Source organism: Ambystoma mexicanum, chromosome 1q (genome assembly GCF_040938575.1).
Source record: "Ambystoma mexicanum isolate Mex_15411 chromosome 1q, UKY_AmexF1_1, whole genome shotgun sequence".
In the NCBI taxonomy this organism is placed as follows: Eukaryota; Metazoa; Chordata; class Amphibia; order Caudata; family Ambystomatidae; genus Ambystoma; species Ambystoma mexicanum.
In genome coordinates this window covers 35,654,072-35,667,328 of record NC_090922.1, presented here as the reverse complement: position 1 = coordinate 35,667,328, position 13,257 = coordinate 35,654,072, and the positions used below count along the sequence as shown (strand labels likewise).

The 13,257-nt window shown below is 45.4% G+C and overlaps 1 protein-coding gene across 2 annotated transcripts in view; it reads left to right on the top strand.

The window, feature by feature from the left end:
- The window catches only part of KARS1 (lysyl-tRNA synthetase 1), a 273,069-nt gene that overhangs the window by 130,934 nt on the left and 128,878 nt on the right, over positions 1-13,257 (top strand). For both annotated transcript variants that reach the window (XM_069635464.1, XM_069635463.1), the window contains one exon: positions 10,813-10,898. In XM_069635464.1, coding sequence (XP_069491565.1) covers positions 10,813-10,898 — 86 coding nt within the window. The remainder of the gene's footprint in view (positions 1-10,812; positions 10,899-13,257) is intronic.

Below are 13,257 nucleotides of genomic sequence, written 5' to 3'. Positions count from 1 at the left end.
GCAGCAAAGCCGGAGGTAATAGTCGTCGTCGCCAAGGCCCCCAAAGTGGGTCATCCACGACGAAGCAGGACTGAACTGGCCGTGACATCGGGCCCCCACGCGAGGTGGGAGGCGAGCTGGCAAATGTAGTCATCGTGTGGAGGTCCATCTCCACCGACTGTTGGGTGCTGAACGCTCAGCCCACGGACACACCCTGGAGTTCCAAAGGTAGGGTCCCCGCGTTCCCCCAGTGGCCAGGCAAGAAAACCACATCCCACAACTGCTTCTAGATGTACAAGCGATGCTGAGAAAGGGCGCGATAGAACTTGTCCCGAAGAGGCTCTGGGGCTTCAGAGTGTACTTGCGGTACTTCCTCGTCAGGAAAAAAGATCGGGGGTTGGCCGCCTCAACAAATACATTAAGTCCTAGAAGTTCCAGATGGTCACCCTCCAGCACGTGCTGGGGCAGCTGGAGGAAGGGGACTTCTGTCGTCGGACCTGAAGGATGCTTGTTTTCACATCCCCATCCAGAAGGGGCATCGAAAATGTCTACGCTTTGTGATCCAGGGGCACCACTATCAATTCAAGGCCCTTCCCTTCGGGTTGAAGTCGGCACCAAGGGTGCCTGCCACCGGTCGCAGCATGGAGAAAATAAAACGCAGCTAGTGCTTATTTTAAAAAAAAAAATAGCACTTACCGAGATGCAGCTGCAGCTTTCCTGCCTGTAGTCTCTGTTCCCCGTCCTCTGAGTCCGGCACCAGCGAAGCAAAAGCCACCCAGTGGTAGTTATTCTTTACTATAGTTGGTTGGCTTTTGCTTCATTAGTGCCACAAAGGCAAGCACAGGCAGCATCCATTTCACAATATGGATACCCCCTAGTGCTTGCAATTTTAAAGTTTGAGCTTCATTTGCTCAATACTTTCCATAGGGACTTTAAAAAATATATATTTTAGATATTTATTTTATTATTTCCCATCTTTTTGGCCAATAACATTTCTGACCACACCATTCCTTTAATATGCCATTTGACGGCTCGAGGTTGTTTGGCAGCAAGGCGGATTAAAGTTTGGAGAAGCTGCAGACCTCTAAAGCGGTGGCAAAATCACTCGGTGCAGCTATACGACAACCTCAACAACGCCCCTACACTGGCTCATCTTCCTGGAGGGGTCGTCCCTTTTGATTTTATTCCTCATTTGGGAAAGGAAGGGGAAAGGCCAGTCAGAGGGCAAAGGAAATGTCCTCAGGGGCGAGGAAAATGTGCTAGATCTGCCCCAGCAGTGGCAACTGTCCCTTCAGCCGCTGCTGCAGCTGCCGCAAAACCACTCTGAGGTTTTGACCCACAAGACCCCAGTGAGAGGTAGGATCTCGCAGCATCTGGAAGAATGGCGGAGCATTACTTCAGATGCTTGGGCACTGGAAACAGTATCCCAAGGTTACTGCCTTCCTTTTCAAAAGAAACCTCAGACTCACCCTCCGGGATACAACTGTCAAACATCCACACCCGCTCCTGTTGGAGGAAGTCGTAACCCTGCTACAGAAAGTTGCAATAGAACATGTACCTGTAGCGGAGAGGAACAAGGGTTGGTATTCCCCATATTTCCTCATACCAAAGAAGGACGGAGGATTGAGACCCATCTTGGACTTTAGAAGCTTCAACAAGTTCCTCAGGAAGGGCACAAGTTCAAGTTGGTCACACTTTCTCAGATCCTTCAGGCTCTCCAACTCCAAAACTGGTTGGTATCATTGAACCTTCAGGATGCTTTCTTTCATCTGCCAATCCATCTCAAGCACAGAAAGTACCTGAGGTTCGCGATTGGCAATTCTCCCCATCAGTTTCGAGTTCTGCCTTTCGGGTTGACCTCCGCCCAAGAGTTTTCACCAAGTGGTGGCAGCTAGTCTCAGGAGAGGGGGGATTCACGTCTTCCCCTACCTAGACGATCCAGGGTACATTCTCAAGAACAAGTCCAGGAACATCTGTCCAAAACTTGCCACTTCCTTCACAAACTAGGGTTTTCTCTGAATGTTCAAACATGATACCATCTCAGAAACTCCAGTTTATTGGAGCAGTCCTGGATACTTGTTTGGGCAAAGCCTCGCCTCCCAAAGAGAGAGCTCACCACATACTGCAGATGGTAATAACATTCCAGAATGCCCAGTATCTACCGGCCTTCGATTTTCTCAGGTTGCTCGGTCTTAAGGCATCCTGCATTTTTCTGGTGCCAGAAGCCAGATTGAGGATGAGATCCCTTCAATGGGCCCTCAGGACTCAATGGTCCCAATTTTCAGGGGAAATGTCTGATCTTTTGCAAGTTCCACCAGAGTAGCACAGGATCTGCAATGGTGGGCTTGCAGGGAACATATCCTCAAGTGAGAATCTTTTTGGCAACCATGGCCGGAGATAACAGTAGTGACAGATGCCTAACTCCCAGGGTGGGGAGCTCGCACCAACGAGTTAACAATCGGCGGTCGTTGGTCTCCATTAGAGTCCAAACTTACATCAACCTATTGGAGCTGAGGGCAGCTGGACTAGCGCTGAAGGCCTTCCTACCCTCTGTATGGGGAAAGAATGTCCTAATAATGATGGACAACACAGTGGCCATGTACTACCTCAACAAGAGTTTTAGGGTCACTACCACTGTGCAGAGAAGCAATGCAGCTCTGGTTCTGGGCAATACAAGGGATCTCTCTGTCGGCAGTCCATCTAGCCGTAGAGCAAAACACAGCGATGGTCGCTCTGAGCAGGCAGAGCACAGTTTCCCACGAGTGGGAATAGCACAGGAAGTCCTTCAAGAGATCTTCGCCCTTTGGGGAACCCCGCAAGTGGATCTGTTCGCAACCAATGTAAACAGGAAATGCGAACTGTACTGCTCAAGGGAATTTCCTCAGAGGAGCTCTAGGCGACGCCTTTGTAGTGGACTGGGAGTTTCCACTTCTGTATGCGTTTCCTCCAGTCCATGTGATCCCGCAAGTAATCGGGAGGTTGAGAAAGTTCAGGAAAACCATGATCCTAATTGCCCCGGATTGGGCCAGGAGAACTTGGTACCCGGACCTGTCCATCTGCCCTCCAGTGCGTCTTGCAAAAAGAGAGAATCTTCTCTCTCAAGAGGAAGGTCACGTTCTCCTTCCAGAGGTCAACACACTCAACCTTCACGCATGGCTTCTGAGAGGTTGAGATACAAGGATTGGGGACCTTCCAGATGACGTCCTGGAGATCTTGCTTTCGGCCAGAAGGCCAGCAACTAAATCTCTGTATCGGTGTCATTGGAACAAGTTCAGTAACTGGTGCAGAGATCAGAATGTGGACCTGTTTCAGTGTAATATTCCCACAATATTGTCTTTTCTGGTAAGCTAGGCTAATCTGAGGCTCCTGGTTGGCCCAATAAAAGGTTATCTAGCAGCGCTATCCATTTTTAAGCGCTCCTCAGAGAAAGAATCTTACTTTAAGATACCTTTTGATAACTCAGTTCTTAAAAGGTCGAAATGTGTTTCTTCCAATACCTTTTCAAGTACCTGTGTGGGAGTTAACTAACTAAAGTTCTTCACATGCATTCCATTTGAGCCCTTACATTCTTGTCCGTTAAGGCTCCTTACATTAAAAACAATATTTCTTGTGGCAATTACATCAGCCCGCAGGGTAAGTGAGTTTCAGGCACTTTCTAGCGGGTCTCCTCATACCATCTTTTATAAAGTTAAAGTGGTGCATAGGGTAACACCCTCTTTTCTTGCCAAAAATTGGCCCAGATTTTCACCTTTCACTAAAAATAACACTGCTTACTTCCTACCCTCCTTCTCACGCAAGGAAGAGGAAAGGCTACACAGATTAGATCCTAGAAGGGCTCTCAGCTTCTATATTTCAAGATTGGCAAAATTACATCAGTGTTACCAACGTTTTGTAGGATACACTGGCCGCAAATTGGGACTGGCCATAACTAAGCAAACATTATCTAGATGGATAATTTTGGCTACAACTGAATGTTATAGATTAGCTGGGAAAGATCCTCCAGATGGGCTGAGGGCTCATTCAACCAGGGGCATGGCAACTTCAACAGCATGTCAAAGGGGTGTCCCTGTGCAAGATATTTGCGCAGCAGCCACATGGTCATCCATGCACACTTTTATAAAACATTATGCTCTAGATTCAACTTCTTCACAAGGAGGTCTTTTTGCCAAATCTGTACTTCATTCTGTACATGACAAAACATTTCTGTACTCTCACCTCCAAGACAAAACTTCTTTGGGAGTCTATCTAAAATGAGGAATACGTGGGAGGACACAAGCCATTTGAAGAACAAGTCACTTACCAACTGTAACGTTCTTTCGATTGGATGTTCCTCCCACGTATTCCTCATCGACCCTCCCAGTCTGCCCCACAGTACAGTTTACGTGGTTTACACTCCAAATTCTTTTAAGGCTTGGGTCAAAAAGAGGCACGCATTAACTACAATCCATTGGCTACAATATACGAAAAAACAGAACTGAGGCCAACGGGCGCGCTCGAGGCATTTATACAACGGATGCCGCCGGCGCGCAACGGATGCCGCAGAGAGACGCCGCAGCCTCGAGTGGAGCGCCCTCTGGTGGAGAGAGAAAATATTTCCGAAGCAGCAAAGCTGAAGGTACAGATATATCTAAGAAGAGGAATATGTGGGAGGAACATCCAATCAAAAGAAGGTTACAGTTGGTAAGTAACTTGTTCTTCTCGAGCATGGGTCTGGCATGGATTCACATGCGAACCCTCCCGCTTACCCCTCTGCGGCTCTTCTCTTGGTCCTACTGCCACTTCACGTGCTACCAAATCTGAAGATGGCTGCCAGAGGAGGGGCTTGGGTAGAGGGCAGTCATTGGCTGGGGGCAGTATGACCCAGAGATCAGTGATTGGTTGTTAGGAGAAAGCCAGTTCAGAAACTGATTTTTTTCTTTACCGAGGATTCCCAGCCTGACGACGGGGAATATTCATGAGCATGTGAATCCATGCCAGACCCATGCTGGAGAACAACAGTTACAGGTGAGTAACTTGTTCCTTCTCTCCAATTCATTCCAGCTTAGCTATCCCTCACCGAGCAGTGTGGCTGTCCTTGCCGGACAGTCAGCCAGCCAATTACCACAGAATGCATTTGGGTCTCCTAGGAGACTAAGCACAGGGAGTTTTCGGACACCTCCCTCACTTCCTGCTTACCCCACACACTATGGAACCAGAGGCGGGTGTCACTCAGAAACCCTCCAAAGGCGAAATAAACAAAGGGGCAAAACCTGGTTTGGCGCGCAGAGAAACTCTCTAGCAGGACCTTTCCACAAAGAAATGGCGAAAAAAGACGACCTGGGGCCATTTTATCAAAGATCGATCTGCGCCATTTTGAAAAAGATGGCTCCCGCGGGTTGCTTTACCGAAGCCACAAACGGTTGCGGTAATTGCAAACAACGGTAGCTAAAAACGAAACCACTGCCACCAGCCATTCAGTTGAGGAAAGAGTAACATATAAAAAAATGTTACATGGGAATCTAGACACAGGGGATACTAAGTAACTACTCCAGCACTCTATTGTAAGATAGTGTGTGCTGGGTCTAGAAGGTTACAATGGTAAGTAAAGTAAATTTCACTTTACTGCTCTGGGAAACAGTAGTTCATCCCGGAGAAGGTATTTAAACCTTGGGAAATGTGGAAGACTTCCCTGTGCCACTGCACTGAAGATGCTGTGTGACACAATGTAAAATATGATGCCTATAGTTGGTTAGACTCATAACTAAAAGAAACACAGTGTATAAAATCACATTAAAATACATGATGGTGTGGAAAAAGGGTCTCACTCTCTCCAGGTTAAAAAAAATCAAGTCCTCAAAATCCAGCAAAATTGCTGGTTGTCTCTAATGTGGAGGGAATTATCACATGTTTTAGAATTCTCCCTAACAGTCTGTATTAGGTTTTTGCCTACCTAGAATAATTTTGTCATTCAGTAAAGTGCAACATTGGGTTTTACTTTCCCAGTGCTATCTAACCCAGAGTCTGTGGTTCTAACTGTCCCTTATAAGTCATACATCAGTTACTTGTATAGCTGGGAAAGATCTAACCTGGCCTCCTTGTGAGATTGAAAAAGTATATGGTTTTTACTTACCTTGAGTTAACTGTGTGGCATCCCAAAAATAAGTTACCAAAGTTACTGCTTATCTTATTTCATGTGTATGAAAAGGTTTTGACTTCCCTAGAACTACTGTTAGGTGTTCCAAATAAGGTTTATGCTTTGGTCTGTACACCTGCAAGCATAGTGTTGTGTTTTGAATTGTGAAATTACCTAACCCGAAATGACCTACCTCACCAAAAGACCTACAACACACACCACGAAAAGTTCTAACTACCAGAAGTTAAAACTTTTCGTGTTGTGTGTTTAGGTCTATTTTAAAAGGACTGTGGGTGTGTCCCCTGCAACACCCCGCTCACTAGACTGTACAGTATAGTGAGCGGAGGTTGCGTTGGACACCCCCGAAGCTCTTTCGACAGAAAAAAAACCGGGGCTGCAGGAGTGTCCCCCACAGAACCCCGCTCACTATACTACATAGTATAGTGAGCAGGGCTTGCGAGGGAAACCCCTACAGCTGCCCGAAAAAGGAAAAAGACCCTGCCACGCTGGTCCCCGATCACAGAAGAGAAAGGGAACCGGCGCCGCAGGGACACAGCGCAAAGGAAAGGTAAGTAGGGTGGTGGGGGCGCCGCAGGACACAGCACGAAGGAAAGATAAGTAGGGTGGTGGGGGTATGTTGGGGGTATGTTGGGGGTGTGGGTGGGGGTGTGTTGTGGGTGGGGTTGTATGTTTGTATGGTTTTGTAATGGATCTTCGCATGGGAAATGTAGAAACATTTTGTAGTGCGTACATTTCCGAAATCGAACCTTTTCCTTGCGGGTTATTCCGCTGCAGAAACATCATGCAGATGTGATTTATCTGTGTTAGGCTGAATTGCATGCAGTACACTTTGGGACCACTACACACAAGTAGGACTACAGGTGTTAGCCAAACCAACCTTTGGTATAAGTCTGTACCACACAGTTTTTGGTTGCGAGCTGAGCAGCCAGGCTCATCTCAAGGGTGAATGTAAGCAGTACAAGTAATTACACAGAGGACTTTCAATCTCAGTGGTTCAAGTAGACCCTTATACTCTAGGTTTCTTGGTAGAACACTTATTCATTTATTACACACTCATTTAGAAAACATTTCACTAGAAGGAGACAACTTAATATTATATAGCAATATACTTCAATACAACATTCTAAGATTTTGAGACTGTTTGAGCTCCCCTGAAATAGGAGACAAATGGCAGTTCAGTTACTTAGAAGAGCGCAAAAGAGAAAAGGTAAGTAGAATAGATCACCTATATACGTTTTAGACCATGCAAATTTATTTATTTATTTATTTTATTTTTTTATTTATTTTATTTTTATTTAATACATTTGTTACTCGCCCAGACCCTGGGGTATCACGGCGAATGGATACAGAAGGTAGTCAATTAATACACAATGTTACAGTTTCAAGACAGTAATATTTTTACAGACGTTACAATGGAAAATATGGTCCTAAATCAGATTACAATTGGTGAGATAGTTCAATATTTATTGAATAACCAGGTTTTCAGAGCTTTTTTAAAGTTTTGTAAAGATTCCTCCTTTTTGATGCTTAGAGGAAGGGCGTTCCAATGCGAAGGGGCTAGAACTTTGAAACTACTTCCTCCTGCTCTGCTATATTTGAATGTGGGAACTTCTAAGAGGGCCAGATTGTTGGATCTCAGTGATCTGCAAGCCATTTTGTTTTTGATAGTTGTTGAGGTAGCTGGGCGCTTTGTTAGTGGTGCATTTGTAGACAATGCTAAGGGTTTTGAATATGATCCTTGCTTCAATAGGCAGCCAGTGATTTTCTCTTCTAATGTTAGATATGTTCTGATTTCTTTATCCCTAGAGCCGCTCTAAGGGCTTTATTCTGCAGTAATTGGATTTTGTTTATATTGGTTTTGGATGTTCCCAGGAAGAGGATGTTACAGTAATCTAGTTTTGTTAGGATTAGGGCTCTAGCCAGAGTGATACAATTTACAGGGGTGAGAAATTGGCGACTGAGAGCAATAAGTTTTGCTGTGTAAGCTGTGGATGAGGAGAGGGCTGCTATTTGTTTGTGCATGGAGAGGTTGGCATCGATGTAGACACCTAACGTTTTGACTTGTTTAAGTACTGGGATCTGGGTACCGTCGATGTTAATGTGGGAGTAGTCCGGCTGGAGGGTGCTTAATCTTTTTTGGGAGCCCACAATGAGGATCTCCGTTTTCTCATCATTTAAACAAAGACTGTTCAGGGCCATCCAGTTTTGGATTATGGAATAAACTTTATTGATGGTGAGGGTGTCTTGGGTGTAGTCGCCTGAGATAGGGATGAGGATCTGTGTGTCATCTGCGAAATTGGTGTAGATGACACCCATATCGTCTAGGGCTGAGAATAAGAGTTTGGTGTATGCATTATAGAGTGTGGGGGATAGGCAGGATCCCTGGGGGACCCCTAAGGGCACTAATATGGGGTCCGCTGCAAAGTTCCCAATGGCAACTCTGGATGTACGGTCCGTAAGAAAGGATTTGATCCAGTAAGTGGCGTTGTTGGAAAGATTAAAATCTTTTTTTAGAGTGTTGCATAGTTTGTCATGATCTACTAGGTCAAATGCTGCTGATAGGTCCAGTAGCAGTAGTGTAGCTAGTTTGCCTGAGTCTCTGATAGCGTCTAATTGGATTTTTAGATCCAAGAGTGCTGTCTCAGTACTGTGGTTAGGCCTAAAGCCTGATTGTCTGGCTCCTAGCAAATTATTTTGTTCTAGGTGAGTTTGTAGTTGGTTATACGCTATTTTATCAATGATTTTAAATAGTTTCAGTTCACCAGAAGAGTTCAGTTCAAGTCAATAGGCCAGGCCAAAATCAATGGATAGGAAAGAGCCGGTCTGGTATCAAACAGTAAAGCCTTTGCAAAAGCTCTCAGAAGTAGTTTAGGCGAAAATGGATCATTTGTGGGGTCACAAGCTGATTAAGCCTGCAAGTTGGGAAGGTTTCCCAAACTTTCACCGTGAGAGTGGCGTTCTCTCAATCGGGTTGGCACAGTACCTTGGTGTGAAGAAACAAATGCAGCTGAAGTCGTTGGTTCCGGTCAGTTCCTACAGATATCACTGTTCCTGAGCCTCAGTCGTGGGGACAAGAGGGAGGACGTCGGGGGACTCCTGCACTGCACGGGATCGTCGCAAAAGCAAACCAGATGGAGTCACTTCAGTCCCAGTAGCTGTAGATTCAAGCACACAAGCTGGTATCCCTCTCCCTGGTTAATCCTAACCAGCCATGAGCATGGTATCCAGGTGGTTTACGAGTTGATTGGTCCCACCAACTCAAAGTAAGAAGTCGCCCTTGAAGGGGCTTCTCTGTCTAGACGAACTTGACAATTCAGACCTGCAGCAGGGCTTCACCAGGCAAACCAACGGTCCAGGAGTTGCAGCAGCCGTCCTCTTCCAGCTCTTCTTCGGTTCTTTCGTTCCAGTGGTCGACTCTGCTTTCCAGTCCAAGAGACTAGTCTTTTAAACAGTTCTGTCCCTTTCATTCCAGCCTAGCTGTCACCCAGCAGGGTGGCTGTCCTTGCCGGACAGTCAGCCAGCCAGCCAAGCACGCCAGAGTGCATTTGGGTCTCCTAGGAGACTTGAGCACAGGGCGTTTTGGGCACCTCCTTCACTTCCTACCCACCCCAGACACTCAAACGCCAGAGGCGGTCTTCAGTCCTGAAGCCCACCAAAAGCACACGAACAAAGGGACCAAACCTGGTTTGGCGCGCAGAGACAAACTCTAGAAGGACCTTTTCAAAAAGAAACAGCGAAAAAAGAAGACTGGGACCCGTTTAAACATAGGGGCTTAAGGTGCCATCTGGAAAAACATGGCTCCCGTGATTTTTAGCTACCGGTGTTCGCAGTCGGGAACAATGATGGTAGTTTGTTGTAAAACCACTGCCACCAGTCTTTTCAATAGGAAAGGGTAGCATTTAACTGCTACATAAGTATTTAGACACAGGGGATACTATGTAACCCCTCCAGCACTCCATTGTAAGATGGTGTGGGCTGGGTCTAGGAATTTGGAAAGACTAGTAAAGTCAATTTCACTTTACATTCCCTGGGAAACAGTAGTTCATCCCAGAGAAGGTACTTAAACCTTTGGGAAGTCTACAAAGACATCCATGTGTCACTGCACTGAAGGTGCTGTGTAACACACATGAAAAGATTATGCCTAATGGAGTTGTCTAAAACTCCATAATCAAAGAACACACGTGAAAAACACGCATCAAAATACACGAAGAGTGGGGGGGGGGGGGGAGGCTCACTCTTTCCAGGTAAAAAATCAAGTCTTCAAAATCTAGCAAAGTTGCTGGTGGTCTCTAAGGTGAAGGGAATTAGCACATTTATGAGAATTCTCCATAACAATCTGGGCCTACATGTATTTAAAGAAATCCTTTATTTTGACATACATAGTGTTTCAGTGTTTCTTTGGACCATTTGTATTAAAATTTAATTTGTATTGCTTCTACAGCCCGCTCTCCCTCCTAAGATAAGCTTGGCTGCTCTGTCTACGCTACCATGTACTCTGGTGGTACAGCCTTCTACTAAGAGGGGAGTCTTGTACTGCCTCAGTTGAAAGGTTTTGATGAAGTTGGTAGCACTTCAGAAAAACTGTTACCAACAACTATAATGCTCAAATGGTATATCCCCCCCACTTACACAACAAAGTCTGCCAGCACTGTTTACTGCACAAAACTGTTACTCATTTCTGTTCTTATTTTTTAATGCAGAAATGCGCAAGTTCTTGGATGATATTTGCAATGAGAAAGGTGTGGAGTGTCCTACACCAAGGACTACAGCCAGACTTTTGGACAAGGTAATGTAGCACCCTATACAAGGACCACCCCAATAGTCTACAGAATAATAGCCCCCTCCTCTGCCATTATTGCTGCTAAACCTTTGCCGTGATAAGGCTCACCTCCTGCTCAGGAGCCACTATGCTACTTCTGGAAAAGAGTGGGTCTCCAGCCATTGCTGATCTTTGGGGCTAGAGATCTGCAAATTACTCTCAAATCAAACGCTAAATTAGAAAATATGATTTATTTTTATGGGATCATTACTTAAATATCTTTGTAAAGTGACTTTGGGGGTACTTGTGTGTCCATAGACATTTTACCTGCATCTATTTTTGATCCAGTGAGTTTTTTAGCCAAAGACAGGACTTTAGTCTGTACAAGTGATTATGATTATGCAGTGATTTTGTTAGCATTGTATTTATTGTTCCCTCAAGCGCAATACTTTGGTGCTCTTGTGCAAAATGTCTCCTGTCTGCTGGTGGCCTTGGGTTTTATTTTAGTAACGTTTCCCACTTCTAAGCCCTTTAGTTACTGTGATGTGTTTTTTCCAAGCACTGTGCTCTAGAGAAATATTAAGACTGCGTCAGTGTTGGCATTTGGAGCCTGTGATCATTTTAACTGTTTTAATGTCTGATTTCCCTTCTCTTGCCACTCCTTGCCTTTATATGTAATGTGCCTACCACGAGGTAGTGGACCTATAAGGTACTTACCTGTTAACTCCTGTTCTCCAGCTTTGGAATCTTTCATTGATCCACATGCTGTGAATATTCCCTGTTGTCCGGCTGGGAATCCTCGCTAACAGTGTAGCTGAAAACATCAGTCACTTTTATGCTCTAGTATAGTCACCTTTGGGTCCTACTGCCCACAGCCAATAGGAAAAGCCCCCTTCGCTTCACCCCTGTCAGCCGGTTTTGGTAAGCGCACAAGAGTGGCAGTATGAGCCAAGAAGGGAAAGTTGCATGTGAATCTATGAATGATGCCAATGCTGGAGAAAAGGAGTTACAGGTAAGTAACATATTCCTTCTCAACACTTATACTCAAGGTTTCTTGATTAAATAATTATTTATTAATTTAATAGTCAGTGTTAAAATAAGCCTTCTTTACAAGGGAGCAATTGGCAACAATAAAAATACACTTCAAAATACATTCCTAAAGTTCAATAAATAAGTAGGGATGGCATACAGATATTCCTACACCCTGAGGTGACTTCAATTGCTAGAACACTGTGGACATTAAAATATCACTTTTCACACTTAAATGGTAAAACTGAAGTTGTGGCAAAAGGAAAGGGTTAGCAAAGGAAACCATGGTTAACACGTTCCTCAAACAGGTAAGCACTTTTGAACCCCCCAACGCAAAGTAGATTAACCCTTTCCCAGCTATACAAGTAAGGTATGTATGACTTTTTGGATGGATAGTTAAACACAAAGTCAGAGGGTAAGAAGAGTCTTTAAGGGAGCGAGGACAGCCAATGTCACTTGTGCAAAGTCTAGGGGAGCTGAGGGACTTCTTGAAGGTATGTACAAGTCTTGAACAATGTTAGAGTTTTATTGTAAAAAGAAATCCCTGTTGGGCCACAAGCTGTGAGGCTTGTGAAGGGCAATGCTGCAAGCAACTCTGCAAAGGGCAGCCAATGCAAGTCTCCAGTGTGAACAAGCAAGCTACACACACAAGAGCCTCTTCGTTCACAGTACCTTAGGTCTGAATAAATGGTTCCAGCTGGCTTCTGTACCTGTTGTAGTTCCTGCAGATCCTGATGTTCCTGGGCCTCAGTCGTGGGGATCAGGGGGAGGACGCCTGGGGACTCCTGCACTACGATTCGAAGGTCAGCGGCAGCAATAGGCTCAATTCAGATCAGCGGCACCTCAGGAGAATTGACCTAATTTAGAAGGTCAATTGGGACATATATGTGGGGGGGAAACCCCCGCAACCTCCCACCCAATCCAAACCCCCCGCAATCTCCCACCCAATCCACTTATATTATTTTTAATCCAAAACCAACCCAATACATCTATAAAATAACTAAAATAATATAAAGGTCAATTGTGCAGAAGGTCAATTAGGACCACTTTAATTAGGTCAATTGTGCAAAAGGTCCATTGTAAAAGGTCAATTTGGGTAATACCTTACGGAATGTCTTCTCGGACAACACTTTCCCAGTCCCTTTACTGCCTGTACCCAGCGCACATGGAGGAAGATTGTGCGTTTTGCCAGGAGCTGGCCCCTCGCATGCTGAAGGATCGGCATAGGCGGCTGAAAGAGTGGCTACAGGCCAAGGCCCCTGCTCTGGGTGGGTTCCTGGAGCATGCCTCTCCCGGTTCCAAGAAGGCTGAGCGGGCTTCTAAGACCTTTGAGGCGCGCCTCTCGCAGGGGTCCAAC